The sequence below is a fragment of the Budorcas taxicolor genome, chromosome 20, assembly GCF_023091745.1.
Source record: "Budorcas taxicolor isolate Tak-1 chromosome 20, Takin1.1, whole genome shotgun sequence".
NCBI classification, from domain to species: Eukaryota; Metazoa; Chordata; class Mammalia; order Artiodactyla; family Bovidae; genus Budorcas; species Budorcas taxicolor.
In genome coordinates this window covers 65,964,701-65,977,855 of record NC_068929.1, presented here as the reverse complement: position 1 = coordinate 65,977,855, position 13,155 = coordinate 65,964,701, and the positions used below count along the sequence as shown (strand labels likewise).

At 47.8% G+C, this 13,155-nt stretch overlaps 1 protein-coding gene across 1 annotated transcript; it reads left to right on the top strand.

Annotated features, from left to right (window-relative positions):
* The first annotated feature begins 43 nt into the window (after positions 1 to 43).
* Positions 44 to 11,090, top strand: CCT5 (chaperonin containing TCP1 subunit 5). The gene is made up of 11 exons (XM_052659053.1): positions 44 to 212; positions 2,816 to 2,876; positions 3,408 to 3,572; positions 4,825 to 5,023; positions 6,652 to 6,844; positions 6,925 to 7,074; positions 7,277 to 7,396; positions 7,975 to 8,160; positions 8,793 to 8,930; positions 9,345 to 9,525; positions 10,733 to 11,090. Exons 1-11 carry the CDS (start codon positions 108 to 110, stop codon positions 10,858 to 10,860), a joined length of 1,626 nt encoding a protein of 541 aa, XP_052515013.1. The 5' UTR covers positions 44 to 107; the 3' UTR covers positions 10,861 to 11,090.
* Positions 11,091 to 13,155: the final 2,065 nt, after the last annotated feature.

The following is a 13,155-nucleotide window of genomic DNA, read 5'->3' as shown; positions in this document are numbered from 1 at the left end:
GCACTGCGCCTGCGCGAGCTCTTGCGCCCTCCCGCGAGAGGAAGGCGGGCTCTGGGTTCCGGCGTGGTCTCCGCCGGTTGAGAGAGTGTAACTCTTGCTGCCGCATCATGGCGTCCGTGGGGACCCTCGCCTTCGATGAATATGGCCGTCCTTTCCTCATCATCAAGGATCAGGACCGCAAGTCTCGTCTTATGGGACTTGAAGCCCTCAAGGTAACGGGCCCGGGACGCACTGGCGGTGGGATGAGGGGAGGCGGGCGAAGCCCGTGGTTCTGCGCCTGCGCAATGTCTGAGGCGTTTTGCCATGTGCTCCGGGGGGAGCTTGAGGGAGCCCCCTCTGGTCTCCAGTCCCTCGCCCCGCGCCCGGGAAAATCGACGTATAAGCCTTTAGTCTCATTTGGGGATTAGGGTGGCCCGCGGGCGCTCTTCAGAGTTGGGTGGGGCGGCTTGAATTCTCAGGCGGTGAAGGCGCGTCCCCACTGGTTTCTCCAACCGATCAGTGTTTTCGTCTGTAGGATGCAGGGGGGTGTTCTCAGGTAACCTGCCCGGTTAGGACGCTGGCTCTTAACTTTCAGTCGGTGTCCCTGCAACGGCCTCAAAGGAAATGAGGGTCATTTTCGTCGTGGCATCCTAAAGGTTTAGCCATTGACAGCGTAATTTCATTTTTGAGTTCCTTTATACATGGCGTGTTCTGGGTGTGGTCTCGTAAAAGTTAAAAACGTACACTTTTAAGGAAGAAAATACAGCTGCAAAAGTGAAAAGTGGTCACCAATAATCGTAGTACAAGGCAGTGTGTGACCTGAATCACCAGCTATGGGAGAGCGTGCGTGCTGGTCAAAAGTCAGAGGGGATCCTTAATACTTTAGGTAGAGGATTGGCTGTTGGTCCGGGACGGAGCGCTGTTTTGAACGGGAGAGAGCTAGCTGCTAGGGAGAGGAACAGCAAAAGCCGGAGAACGCGTGGCACCTTGGAGGAGGAGACAGCAGTCTGGTTTTAGCAGCATAGTCTGAGTTGCAGGGGTTCACACAGGTGGAAGTTCTTGAGCGCCTTGACGTGACCATGTTATGCTCAGGGATGGGAGGGAGCCGTTGCAGGGCGTTTGGACAGAGTAACAATTGAAGTAGAACTGTGCCTGAGGAGGTGGCATTGGGGTGGAGTCCATGAAGTTGGTGTGTATGACCGTGTCATCAGGTCTGAGCTGTCCCTTAGTGTCTTGAGGTTTTACAGGTCTGTCCCGGGCTGTTGGACTTAGGGCAAGTTACACCTCCTTTCCCAGTGGGGGCAATACATCCCTGTCAAGCGGAGGACAAGAATTAAATGGGGTAACTTAAGAAGTGGTCGCCCAGCCTTTGACCAGTGGTGGGCACTCAGGCCACTTGTGTTACATGTTCAGTTCTGTTTTTCATGGGAAGCAACCAGCAGAGAAAGTAACACCCAACACATGCACCCAAAATACCAGTATAACAGAAGCCACAGGTGATTTTGCCTCTGCCACATCTTTGAAATCCTCGGTCTCTTGAGACAGGTCTTAGAGAGAAACGTGGCCCCAGAGCTAGTAAAGAACAGGACCAGGGTTCAGACCCGCCTCGTCTGACTCTGCAGCCAGTGGTCTAAAGCCTGCTCCGCGGCCTTGGGGCTGATCCTGCTTTGTTGTGAGGTCTGTCCTGTACTGGATGCATAGCAGCACCTGGCCTCCACCCTCTCCGGTCCCTCCCTGACTGTGACAACCAGGGATGTCTCCAGGCATTGCCAGATGTCTCCTGGGCGCACATTCGCCCCTGGTTAAGAACCACCTGTTTGTGGTCATTATTCTTTACATATTTCATCGTGCAGACCTATCAGTCAAAGATGTATTTTAAGAATAACCAGTATTTTTACAAACCTAGTGAACTTTGTGTCTTGTTAACCTGTGAGATGGGGTGACAAGGGAAAGCTGCACAGAACATTGCATTTGAACTGCTTTGTAAACTGGTCAGGATTTAATGAGCGGAGGTCTTCATCAAGGCTTCAGGGGTCAGAGGGCATGTTGGGGAGCAGGCCTTGGCCGCCCTCACTGGCACAGAGCGAGGTCTCAGACTTTGAAGAACACCTGAAACTTACAGACTTGAGAGTCAGAGTACTGGTGACTTCGTTTAAGGGCTGGGGACTGAGGAAAACAACACGTTCGGAAAAATGGATGACTTAGCTGGATGAATCTGAAGGATCAGTGAATGAGAGACCCTGGAAATCTGTGTGGTGTGGTGGATCAGTTAGGTTGGTGACGGCAGGAATAGGAAGACAGGAAATGAGGTATTTGGAGGCAATATGAGTGTAATTATGTATGGGAAGGGAGAAGGATGCATTTGGGCTTCTGTTATTTTCAGCATTGACTGCCTTGGTGAGCAGTTCTTGGTTGTGGGTTGTGTACTGACTGGACCTTTGGGGAGAGGAGTTGTGTACAGTAAACCATGGTGTGACAGTTCGGGGTGTTGTGTGTTGGCAGCTGCACTCCTCGCGTGGAGTCAGCTTCGTATGGTCCTGCACGGCCCCTCGGGTCAGACTGTCCCTGCTCTTGCCTGTAAAATGGGCCGGGAGAACCTGCCTCGTTAGAGGTGTTGAGGGTTACAGAGCGAGCACAGAGCACTTGGCTCTGTTGTTTTACACAAGAATTGTCTTCTAACACTAGGAGTTGTGCAGTTTTCACAGGTAGATGTGGACCTGTCTGCTGCCTTTTCTTGAGAATAGAAGCTGTGTCATGAGTTTTACAGCCATCAGTTATATGTTCTTAACTTAAAATTATGTCTAACTTGAATATTGGCTTTTTCTTTTTCATTTAGTCTCATATAATGGCAGCGAAGGCTGTAGCAAATACAATGAAAACATCACTTGGACCAAACGGTAAGAAACTTAACATTCTGTGTTTTTCAGGAAAGTTGTATAGGATAGTCAGTTCAACCTGTTTACAGAAAGTTAGGAGACAGGGGGGCTCATCCTCCCCCTAATATGGTCATATGTTTGGGATGTATCCCAGACCTTCAGCACAGTTAAAGTCATCATGCTACATCCAAATTTAGGTCAGGCGTTTTTTCCACTTAACATAATTTCATTAGCATTTTCCAAATCATAGCTATTGTCTTTTGCAACATTATATTTTGTGATGTTACATTTAGTGATGCTCCATAATTTTTTTTTTTTTTTTTTTGCAATTTCTCTGGTTTTAGCCATCATTAAATTGTTCCAATGTTTTGCTTTAGGTTAGCCAATCTAAAAAGGTCTTCATGGAGATATTCCTTCATGTATGTTGGATTATTTGTAATAAGCTCCTAGATAGGTACTGGGTCAAGAAGTCAAGGTAACTGTTTTATAGGTTTAGGGTAAGGTTTTTGGTTTTTTTCACCCTCAGTCATTTTAAACATGGTTGTCTCTTAGGGCTTGATAAGATGATGGTGGATAAAGATGGTGACGTGACTGTGACCAATGATGGCGCCACCATCTTAAGCATGATGGACGTTGACCACCAGATCGCCAAGCTGATGGTTGAACTGTCCAAATCACAGGATGATGAGATCGGAGACGGAACCACAGGAGTGGTTGGTAAGAAAAGGGAAAATGTCCTTTCTCATTTGACAGGAGTTATTTAATATTAAGGGCTTTCTTGGTGGCTCAGACATTAAAGAATCCACCTGCAGTTGAGAAGACCCAGATTTGATCCTTGGAGCGGGAAGATCCCCTGAGAAAGGGAATGGCTACCCAATCCAGTATTCGTGCCTGGAGAATTCTGTGGGCAGAGGAGCCTGATGGGCTACAGTCTGTGGGGTTGCAAAGAATGTTACAAGCCTAACACGCTTGCTGAGTGTTTATTCTGAATCACATCATGGGGAGACAGTCTGACAAATCCATGTGGAAGGACACGATACAAGACAAATGGCCCAGGCGCTTCAAAAGTGTCAGTATAAAAGAAGAGGAAGGGGGTGGGGAGTCGAGTTAGGCAGCTCCTCTGGATTCAGGGAGCTCAAGAGAAGCGATAGCAGCTCGAATGCGTGAAACCTGGCTGGGTGCCAGATTTCCTTCTCCCAGCTCTGAAGGATGTTTGGGATACGTGGAGTCATTTGTGGGTCATGTATTAGTATCTTACCAACGTCAAGATTTCCTTAAAAAAAAAAAAAGATTTCCTGAGTGTGACAGTTTTGTTACAGCAATGCAGGAGACTGCCTGTCCTTAGGAACTGAATGTTGAAATATTCAGGAGTGACATGTCTGATTTAATAAGTAAACTATTCGTTATATTACTCTTGAAATTTGTTTTCAGTGTTTGAAAATTTTTTAAGTTTAGGAGAATTGATGAGATGAATATCTTCAGTGTTATTTTTTCTGCATTTGAAATTTGAATTAATAAATTCAGCAAATATCTTATACATTCATTGGGAACCAAACACTGTTCTGGATGTACTTGGAGTGTAGCAGCATTCAAACTTAATTTTTGTGATGCTAAAATGAGAGGGGAAGGCAACAGGTTATGGGAGGGATAGTAAACAAATTTTATTTAATACTGTATAATGCCAGCATAAATTTCACTGAATAGAAACCCTTGGCCTAGGAAACGGGAAGTTTTTTTCCCTTATAAAAATGTTTGTGTATTACATTCTTTGCGTTCTGTACGTCACTGAGAGTTGAGCATCCATCTGTGTACCTGTTAGAACCAAAACACGAGGCTCCATTTTTAAGGATGGCCTCTACCTCTGAGACACTTTTAGCTTAAATCTGGAACCTTGGTATTTCCAGGGCAGCATCTCATGTGTTTTGAGTTCTAGCGGTTTTCTGAGCCAGGTGTGCTGTCTTATCCGCAGTCCTGGCTGGCGCCCTGTTGGAAGAGGCTGAGCAGCTGCTGGACCGCGGCATCCACCCCATCAGGATCGCCGACGGCTATGAGCAGGCCGCCCGCATCGCTATTGAACACCTGGACAAGATCAGCGACAGTGTCCTTGTCGACATGAAGAACACTGAGCCCCTGATCCAGACGGCGAAGACCACACTGGGCTCCAAAGTGTGCGTGTACAGTGCGGGGCTGCAGGGCGCGTTCGTGCAGGAGGCTGTGGTCGTGTGCTGGGTCTTAAAGACAGCTCAGAATTATCCACGGTGGCTTCATACTGATTTAATGACTGCCTTCTGGTTTTGTTACTTGGGTTTACTTTCTCTTTACTGCAGATATAAATATGGGCATTTTGTGTTTTTGTTAGAGGCTGGATTTCCAGGTTTGGTTAAGTCCCCTTGATAGTTTTTGTAAGCTATTTAGTTCTTTATTTCTCAAAATAGGCTAGGGTGGTAAAGGATCCTACTAGTGGGCAATACTCATTTTTTCTAACACTTTCTACCATTTCTTTGCTAGGAAGCATTTTAATGGAGAGGTTCTGCTCCTTATTCAACAGGGAATTGAATGATCCAGAATTTTAGTTTAGTATGAAGGGGCAGTCTTGAAATTGTCTTACACGGGCTGTTGCTAACATTTACATAGTGCTCATTACTTGCCAGGCCTAGAGCTAGAGTCTTGGAGACACAAAATAGCTCTTGCCCCCTGGAGACTCAGCCGCCTCAGCCACGAGACAAGCTCACCTTGAAAAGCAGTGGAGACTTAGGGGCTCTTGTTAAAATGTAGTATAAAAACCTAATGTAAGGTAACTTATTGCACAGTTTGTCTTAATCCACATCAATTTGGGAAGTATTTAAATTTGTGCCCTAAAGGATGACATGGGCTCATCTTAGAGGGTGGGGCAAGTGCAGCCGAGTTGCCTGCTTCCTTCTGTCCTCTGTGGTGCCAGCTGCCCCCTTGTCGCAGGTCTGAGCCGAGACCACGCCTCGGAGGGGTGACTGCCCGGGGTGGCCTTTATTGTAAGTACAGCACTCTGGTTCTCCTGGAAGGAAGGCTTTACCCTTTCTTGAAAGGCACACATTCTGTGTTATTGCTTTCTAAGTTGACTCAGCTTTATTTGCAAGTCTTTAGAAAACTCCGGTATGCGTAGATCTTTTCTATAGAAAACGTTCAAATGGACCAACAAGGGCCAGATACACTCAACATACTTTGAAACATTGTCAGTTACTTAGGACACACAATGTTTGTAGTTTCTCGGCTATCTTTTCCAGGTAACTTAGGATTCCAGGCACTGTATTTGGAGGGCTACAGTTGCTTTGTGGTTTTTTCAGAATCAGATGGGAAATTGAACAGTTGCTTCAGATATTGAGTGGTGCACGTCCCGTAGATAAGATTGGCTTCTCCTTGGTAGTTTCCTCTCTCTCCTGTTCTGTTTTGACTTGAAAGTGTTAGTGCTATTACGAAGTAGTGGTCTTGGTAAATTTTTGGTTCTTGACATACGTTAGTGGTCTCTTCGTGTACATTCATAATGGAAGAAAATAGTACAGTACAGTTATTAACAATTTTTTTCCCATCCCAGTTTATGATTCCCTTCGGAGTCCCTGGACCCGGGTTAAGCGTCACTCCCCAGACTGTTGAAAGTACAGGTAGTGGTCACATTGTTCCCTGGGGACGCTGAATGTGTTAGTTATGTAACATACCTGTGGGTCATGCTGTGCCGTGCTGTCTGAGTTTTGCAGCACGTGTTCTTTCTGGCTGCAGTCACTGTCGCGTGGACAGGAAAGGTCAGTGTTGTGTGTCCCCTCAGGGTTAACAGCTGTCACCGTCAAATGGCCGAGATCGCCGTGAATGCCGTCCTCACCGTGGCCGACATGCAGCGCAGGGACGTTGACTTCGAGCTCATCAAGGTAGAAGGCAAGGTGGGCGGGCGGCTGGAGGACACCAAGCTGATCAAGGGCGTGATCGTGGACAAGGACTTCAGTCACCCGCAGATGCCCAAGGTGAGCCGTGCCTCCGTGGCATCAGGCTTCTCCCTCTTGAGCCCTCCAGGTAGTTCATACGTCTCTGTCTCTTCCTGCAGCAAGTGGAAGATGCTAAGATTGCAATCCTCACGTGTCCATTTGAGCCACCAAAACCAAAGACGAAGCATAAGCTGGATGTGACCTCTGTGGAAGATTTTAAAGCCCTTCAGAAGTACGAAAAGGAGAAGTTTGAAGAGATGATCCGGCAGGTGTGCCTTAAGACTGCTCCTAGTGAGACTTAAACTAGAGCTGACAGAACATAGCCACTTGTGTATTTCTTTCTCTTCTCTGTACTTTAATGCTCCCACCTACATACCCAGCTGTGTTTCTCGCCTTGGTTTCAACCATTTTTCCAACAGAAGAGCATAAAAAATAACTTCTGTTAACGTGATTGTGGCATTTCTTTCCCAGATTAAAGAAACTGGTGCTAACCTAGCTATTTGCCAATGGGGCTTTGACGATGAAGCGAATCATTTACTTCTCCAGAATGACCTGCCGGCGGTTCGCTGGGTCGGAGGACCCGAAATTGAGGTAGGAGGCCCCCTGCGAGGAGATTGCATGCAGGGCTTGAGCTCACAGAGCATCTCTGCTCAAAGCCCCTGTGACCTCGCCCTGCTGTGGTTCCCACACTGTGCTGAGGCTCCACAGACCAGAGGCTGAGCTGCAAGGGGGGAAATGCTAGAATCTTCCTGCTGTTTGTGCATGTGTTTCTGGCATTCCGTGGCATTTTCAGGTGCTTTCCTTTCTCACTGCTGTCTGCTTTGCCCTCTGAGGGGGCAGACTGGTTGTGCACTTCTGTGTCAGCCTCATAAACATTCAGAGTTGCCCAGACATGGTCTGTGGCCCCACAGACAAGGCGTAGTTGGTCCTCATGGGGGCGGGAGGGAAAGGGGGAGAGCTGAGAGTGTGTGCAGGGTCATAGTGGCAGGTCGCCCACCCTTCAGAACCTTGTTCCTTGAACAAGGTGTTGGGCTGGACCTTGATTCTTGGGCTGGATTTGGGCGGTGGTTCTAGGGAGCATGGCGGTCGTGGGTCACGTTCGGCTCATCTGTGGTCTGGTGTTGAGAGTTCCCTGCTCACCACGCTGGTCTTTCCATTCCTCCCGTCAGTTGATCGCCATCGCCACAGGCGGCCGCATCGTCCCTCGGTTCTCAGAGCTCACAGCTGAGAAGCTGGGCTTTGCGGGTCTTGTGAAAGAGATCTCATTTGGGACCACCAAAGACAAGATGCTGGTCATCGAGCAGTGTAAGAACTCCAGAGCCGTCACCATTTTCATCAGAGGAGGAAATAAGATGGTAAGGACTCGCTTATTTGTCCTGCATTGTTTCTGATTCTGGAATGTGATTGGGCTTTTCACATAATGTATTTAGCTGGGACACTTGAAGAAGGACGGGGCCATCTTTCTTGGAGAAGCAGGGACACCTCCGGAATTCCCTAGCAGTCCAGTGTTAGGACTCTGCTCTTGCACTGCTGGGGCTTGGACTCGATCCCTGGTCGGGGAACTAAGATCCCTCAAGCCACGCAGTGCGGGCCTCTCCCCTACCCGCCCCCCCGCCCCCCCCCAAAAAAAGATAAAATAAGTTTGTGTCACAGTGTAAAACCCTGAAGACCATGTGCCACTGTTGGGCCTACAGGGCACACTTGCCTTTCCTCAGTCTCAGGTAGAAACGCAGACCTGAGGGAGCGTGGGTGCACTCTCCACTCTCCAGGATGGGTTTCTAGTGCATCACGATGAGTAAGACTCATTCATTGTAAGGCTGTTGCTTTGTCTTTTTTGTTTGACCCCCTTTACCACTTGGTCATATGTCCTGGAGTGAGTCCTAGGCTCACTCCGGTATTTTGGGAGTTTTTTCCCTAAGTACGTTATAGGGAGGAAAAGTAGAAATTGAAGATAGGACCGTTAACTTGGGCAGCTTTGCTTTCCCAGATCATCGAGGAGGCCAAGCGTTCCCTTCATGACGCTCTGTGCGTCATCCGCAACCTGATCCGGGACAACCGCGTGGTGTACGGCGGGGGCGCTGCGGAGATCTCCTGCGCCCTGGCAGTCAGCCAGGAGGCCGACAAGGTGAGGGCCTGTGACCGCGGTGTGTGACCGACCGCATGGTGTGCGGCGGGGGCTGGACTCAGGGCCTTTGATCTGAGCTGATCCTTATGCCTGAGGATGTGGATGTGGGTTACCACAGGCCAGCGTCTGTCAGCCTTTTTCAGACTGCAGCCTTGACGCAGATCTCTGCACACTTAGTATTAACTGGAATTGAGAATTGCTTAGACGTTGTAACTAAAGGTGCAGCAGGAAAACTGGCTCTCTTGACTTCTGGCGTGTACCTTCTGCACCCTCGCCCTGTAGCTGCACTCGTATGACGGCCTGTTCTGAGGACTCGTCCTGAGTTAGTTTGTCCAAGGGTGTCATTCTGTGATGTCCGCAAATAGCTGCTGGGGGTTCTGTCAAGTACGCTGACGTAACCCTGTGCCCTCGCAGTGCCCGACCCTGGAGCAGTACGCCATGCGCGCCTTCGCCGACGCACTGGAGGTCATCCCCATGGCGCTCGCCGAGAACAGCGGCATGAACCCCATCCAGACCATGACCGAGGTCCGGGCCAGACAAGTGAAGGAGGTGAACCCTGCCCTTGGGATCGACTGTCTGCACAAGGGGACCAATGGTGAGGCACTGGGTGCAGTCTGACCTAAGCTGGGGAATTATTGCTGCATAGCGTGTACCATGAACTGGTCCTGGCTTTTTAAATTCTTGAACACGCTTCAGGTACCCAGGTCCTGAGTTTTAGTGTTTGATATAATTACCTGGGGAATTGTTAGGATGCTGGTTTTAGCAAGCTGCAACAAAAAAATGCAGTGCAGTATTTATTCCAAAGGTGATTTCCATTGTAGAAAATCATTCCCATCTCATTTCTTTTATATAAATGTCTGTCAGTGAACAGCTGTGAAATTGACTTTCAGTTTACCACCGATTCTGTGGGTGCGTCCCGTAAATCAGAGGGTGTTTTATAAATGCAGTGTGTACTGTGGCTTCATAGCACTTCATCATTCATTGCTGAAACGGTAGCACAGCCCTAGCATGTGGGATGGTGGTCCTGGTGAATCCCCAGATTCCTTACTAGTTGGGCCATCTCTGGGGTTCTGTCTCAATCCTGACCACAGAATCTGATGGCTTATTTTTTTTACTCAGAACTACAGGTGTATTCTGGATTTTAGGTTAACAACCCGAGGATTTAGTAATAGCAACTTCTTGTCAGACAGTTTACATTTCTTTAACCTGAATGTCTGTGTTTTTGCTGAAGCAGCTTTACATGTCAGGCACCGTCTGATCTGACTTCGGGCTTACTAACCAATAGCTTAGGGAACTTTGTGGGGTGAGAAGTCACTGAATGATTGCCTCTTTAGCAAGTCACTGAGAAATTCACCCTGTTATTGAAGAGGACTCCCTGTCCTCCACACTGTTCCAGTAACCAGGCCCACATTCCAGAATGTCCTGGGAAGTAATGAAATTGTATTCTTCTGAAAACATAACCGAGACTAGTGGCTTTCAAAGTTCTGTGTCTTTTAAGTTTTACTTTGATTGATAAATAGGAACAAGGTATTAATGATAACGGGCTTCCCTGGTGGCTCAAACAGTAAAGAATCAGCCTGCAATTCAGAAGACCTGGGTTCAATCCCTGGGTTGGAAAGATTCCCTGGAGGAGGGTATGGCTGCCCACTCCAGTTTTCTTGCCTGGAGAATCACCAGGGACAGAGGAGCCTGGCGGGTTATAGTCTATGGGGTCCCAAAGAGTCAGACATGACTGAGCGACGTTCACTTTCCATTAATGATCAGAGTGTGCTGTTTTAGAATAATGAATTTGTGTTTTTCAGATATGAAACATCAACATGTCATAGAAACTTTGATCGGCAAAAAGCAACAGATCTCTCTTGCAACACAAATGGTCAGAATGATTTTGAAGATTGACGACATCCGTAAGCCTGGAGAATCTGAAGAGTAAAGAGAATTTAGAGTAAAATAAGGAGTAAGATCCACTCCTGTGACTAAATAAATGGGGGTCTTGTGCTGCATCTACAGCTATTTATTGTTAACGTCCGGTATCAGACACTGTCGTAGATGCTATGACAACAGTAGCTATTTGTAACCATAGTTTCACTTGTTAGAGACATGGAAGTGTAGAGGTGATCTCACAAGGTTTTGTATTTGTTATATTAAAGGGAACTCTAAACAGCCTTTATATTCTGCTCTTTAAGTTAAACATTCACTATAACATTCATCAAATGCCTTAATTGAAGGGGTTTGAGTTTAATTTTTTTTGTTTTTAATGTACGACCTGTTTTTAACAGTTTTAAACGTTTGGTTTGTCTCAAGATTTACTTTAACATTGAGGAATATGGGCTTGGTCCTATTAAATTTATTTAAGTGCTGCATCTGTCTAAATGGGTGAATCTTTGATTGTGGAGACCCTTCAGAGATGAGTATCCACCATACGACTGTGGACTGTCTTCTGTGCTGTTCGGTTATACTGACTGGGGTGTTCCCACAGTGCTGAGTAGACCAGCATTAATGGTGTGATCTTCACACAGCCCCCTGGCATTATCCTGGCCTGGCTCCACCCAGAGCCCTGGCCAGTGTCGTGCAGAGAAGGCCCGGGTGGGCACAGACTGGCCCCCCCTCAGGTGCTTAGAAGGCCATTCAGAAGCCAGTTGGGCTTTTCTCCAGGGAACAAACCAAGTGAAGGTTAGAGTGAAACAGAAAAAAAGGGTTGAGTGGAAGGAAACACCTTGCAATTACCATGTGTGTAGGTTGGTATTGAGTTAGTTCTGCTTACTGTGGGTTTGATCCCTGGGTCTGGGAGATCCCCTGGAGGAGGAAATGGCAACCCACTCTCAGTCTTCTTGCCTGGAGAATCCCCATGGACAGAGAAACCTGGTGGGCCATGGTCCATGGAGTCAAGAAGCAAATCGCCGTGACTTGGCAACTAAACAGTACTGGCTCACAGTGGCATAGCCCTTGGCAGAGGCCAGGCTGTGTTCCGAGTGCTTCACCTGTTACCACCGTGTGTTGGAGAAAGCCTCCTTACTGTTCACATCTTACAAATGGCCTCATTGGCCAGCGTCTTCCAGCCAGCATTCAGTGGAGTGGGGTCAGACAGCCTGGCCGACTTCTCTGGGGTGCCCCTTCCCCGTGCTGTTCTGCCCCCTCCTGGCTTGTGTTTGCTTTTCTAAAAGCATGCTGCTTTGAGGATGTGATGATGAAGTGCACTTTTGTGCCACCAGGGGAGAGAGTTTGGAGCCGTTAGTTTCTCCTGAGAACCTGGACGCTGGCCAGTCTTAACTGTTGGGTCGTTGTGTTTGCTCCATGTTAATACATTGGTGGTTTCATTAGGAAACTTAGCAAGGAACACTAACATCATTCTTCCTGATGAACGTACAACCTAGTATGTATCTCATCGTAAAATGGCCTCTGAAGTGGCTCGTTTATAATTTACTACCTGTTGGGTGCAGTGTCAGAATGCATCGATTTCAAGTTTGGTTTCAGTGCAGACACAGACCAACTCAGATAACTGTCTTGACCTAGTTGTCTGGATGAGTTGATTTACAAGGGCGGATTTCAGCCTGTGAAGAACATCCAACAGCTTGCTTTGAACCAGAGTCTCTTACGTGAAGCGGTTTGTGGTTGAGTGAAGACTAAACCACTCCAACAGGGAACCACAGACGTTCCTGAAGGGTTTTGGTTGAAAGAAACTGCATAGTTGATGAACAAACTCGTAGATGTGTTGCTCACATGCTTTTGATTCTTTCCAGGAAAAGCATCTCTTCTAGGTACCACGTTGCCTTTTATCTTTCAATTCCAAATGGCTTGTTTACATCCCTTGTGCTTTGGTTGACCCCCATCTCATGCCTGGAGAAGGAGATTGCAACCCATTCCAGTATTCTTGCCTGGAGAATTCCGTGGACAGAGGAGCCTGGTAGGCTACAGTCCATGGGGTTGCGAACAGTCAGACACGACTGAGCAACTTCACTTTCACCTTTCACTTTCATGTATTGGAAAAGGAAATGGCACCCTGCTCCAGTATTCTTGTCTGGAGAATCCCAGGGATGGAGGAGCCTGGTTGGCTGCTGTCTATGGGGTCGCACAGAGCCGGACACGACTGAAGTGACTTAGCATGCATGCATGCATAGGAGAAGGAAATGGCAACCCACTCCAATATTCTTACCTGGAGAGTCCCAGGGACAGAGGAGCCTGGTGGGCTGCCATCTATGGGGTCGCACAGAGACGGACACAACTGAAG

Bases quoted from the DNA above. Each gene is read 5' to 3' on its own strand.
- CCT5 (XM_052659053.1), top strand. From the start codon at position 108: ATGGCGTCCGTGGGGACCCTCGCCTTCGATGAATATGGCCGTCCTTTC. The intron at 213-2,815 runs GTAACGGGCCCG...TTTTTCATTTAG, and splicing joins TGGGACTTGAAGCCCTCAAG to TCTCATATAATGGCAGCGAA. The intron at 8,161-8,792 runs GTAAGGACTCGC...TTGCTTTCCCAG, and splicing joins TCAGAGGAGGAAATAAGATG to ATCATCGAGGAGGCCAAGCG.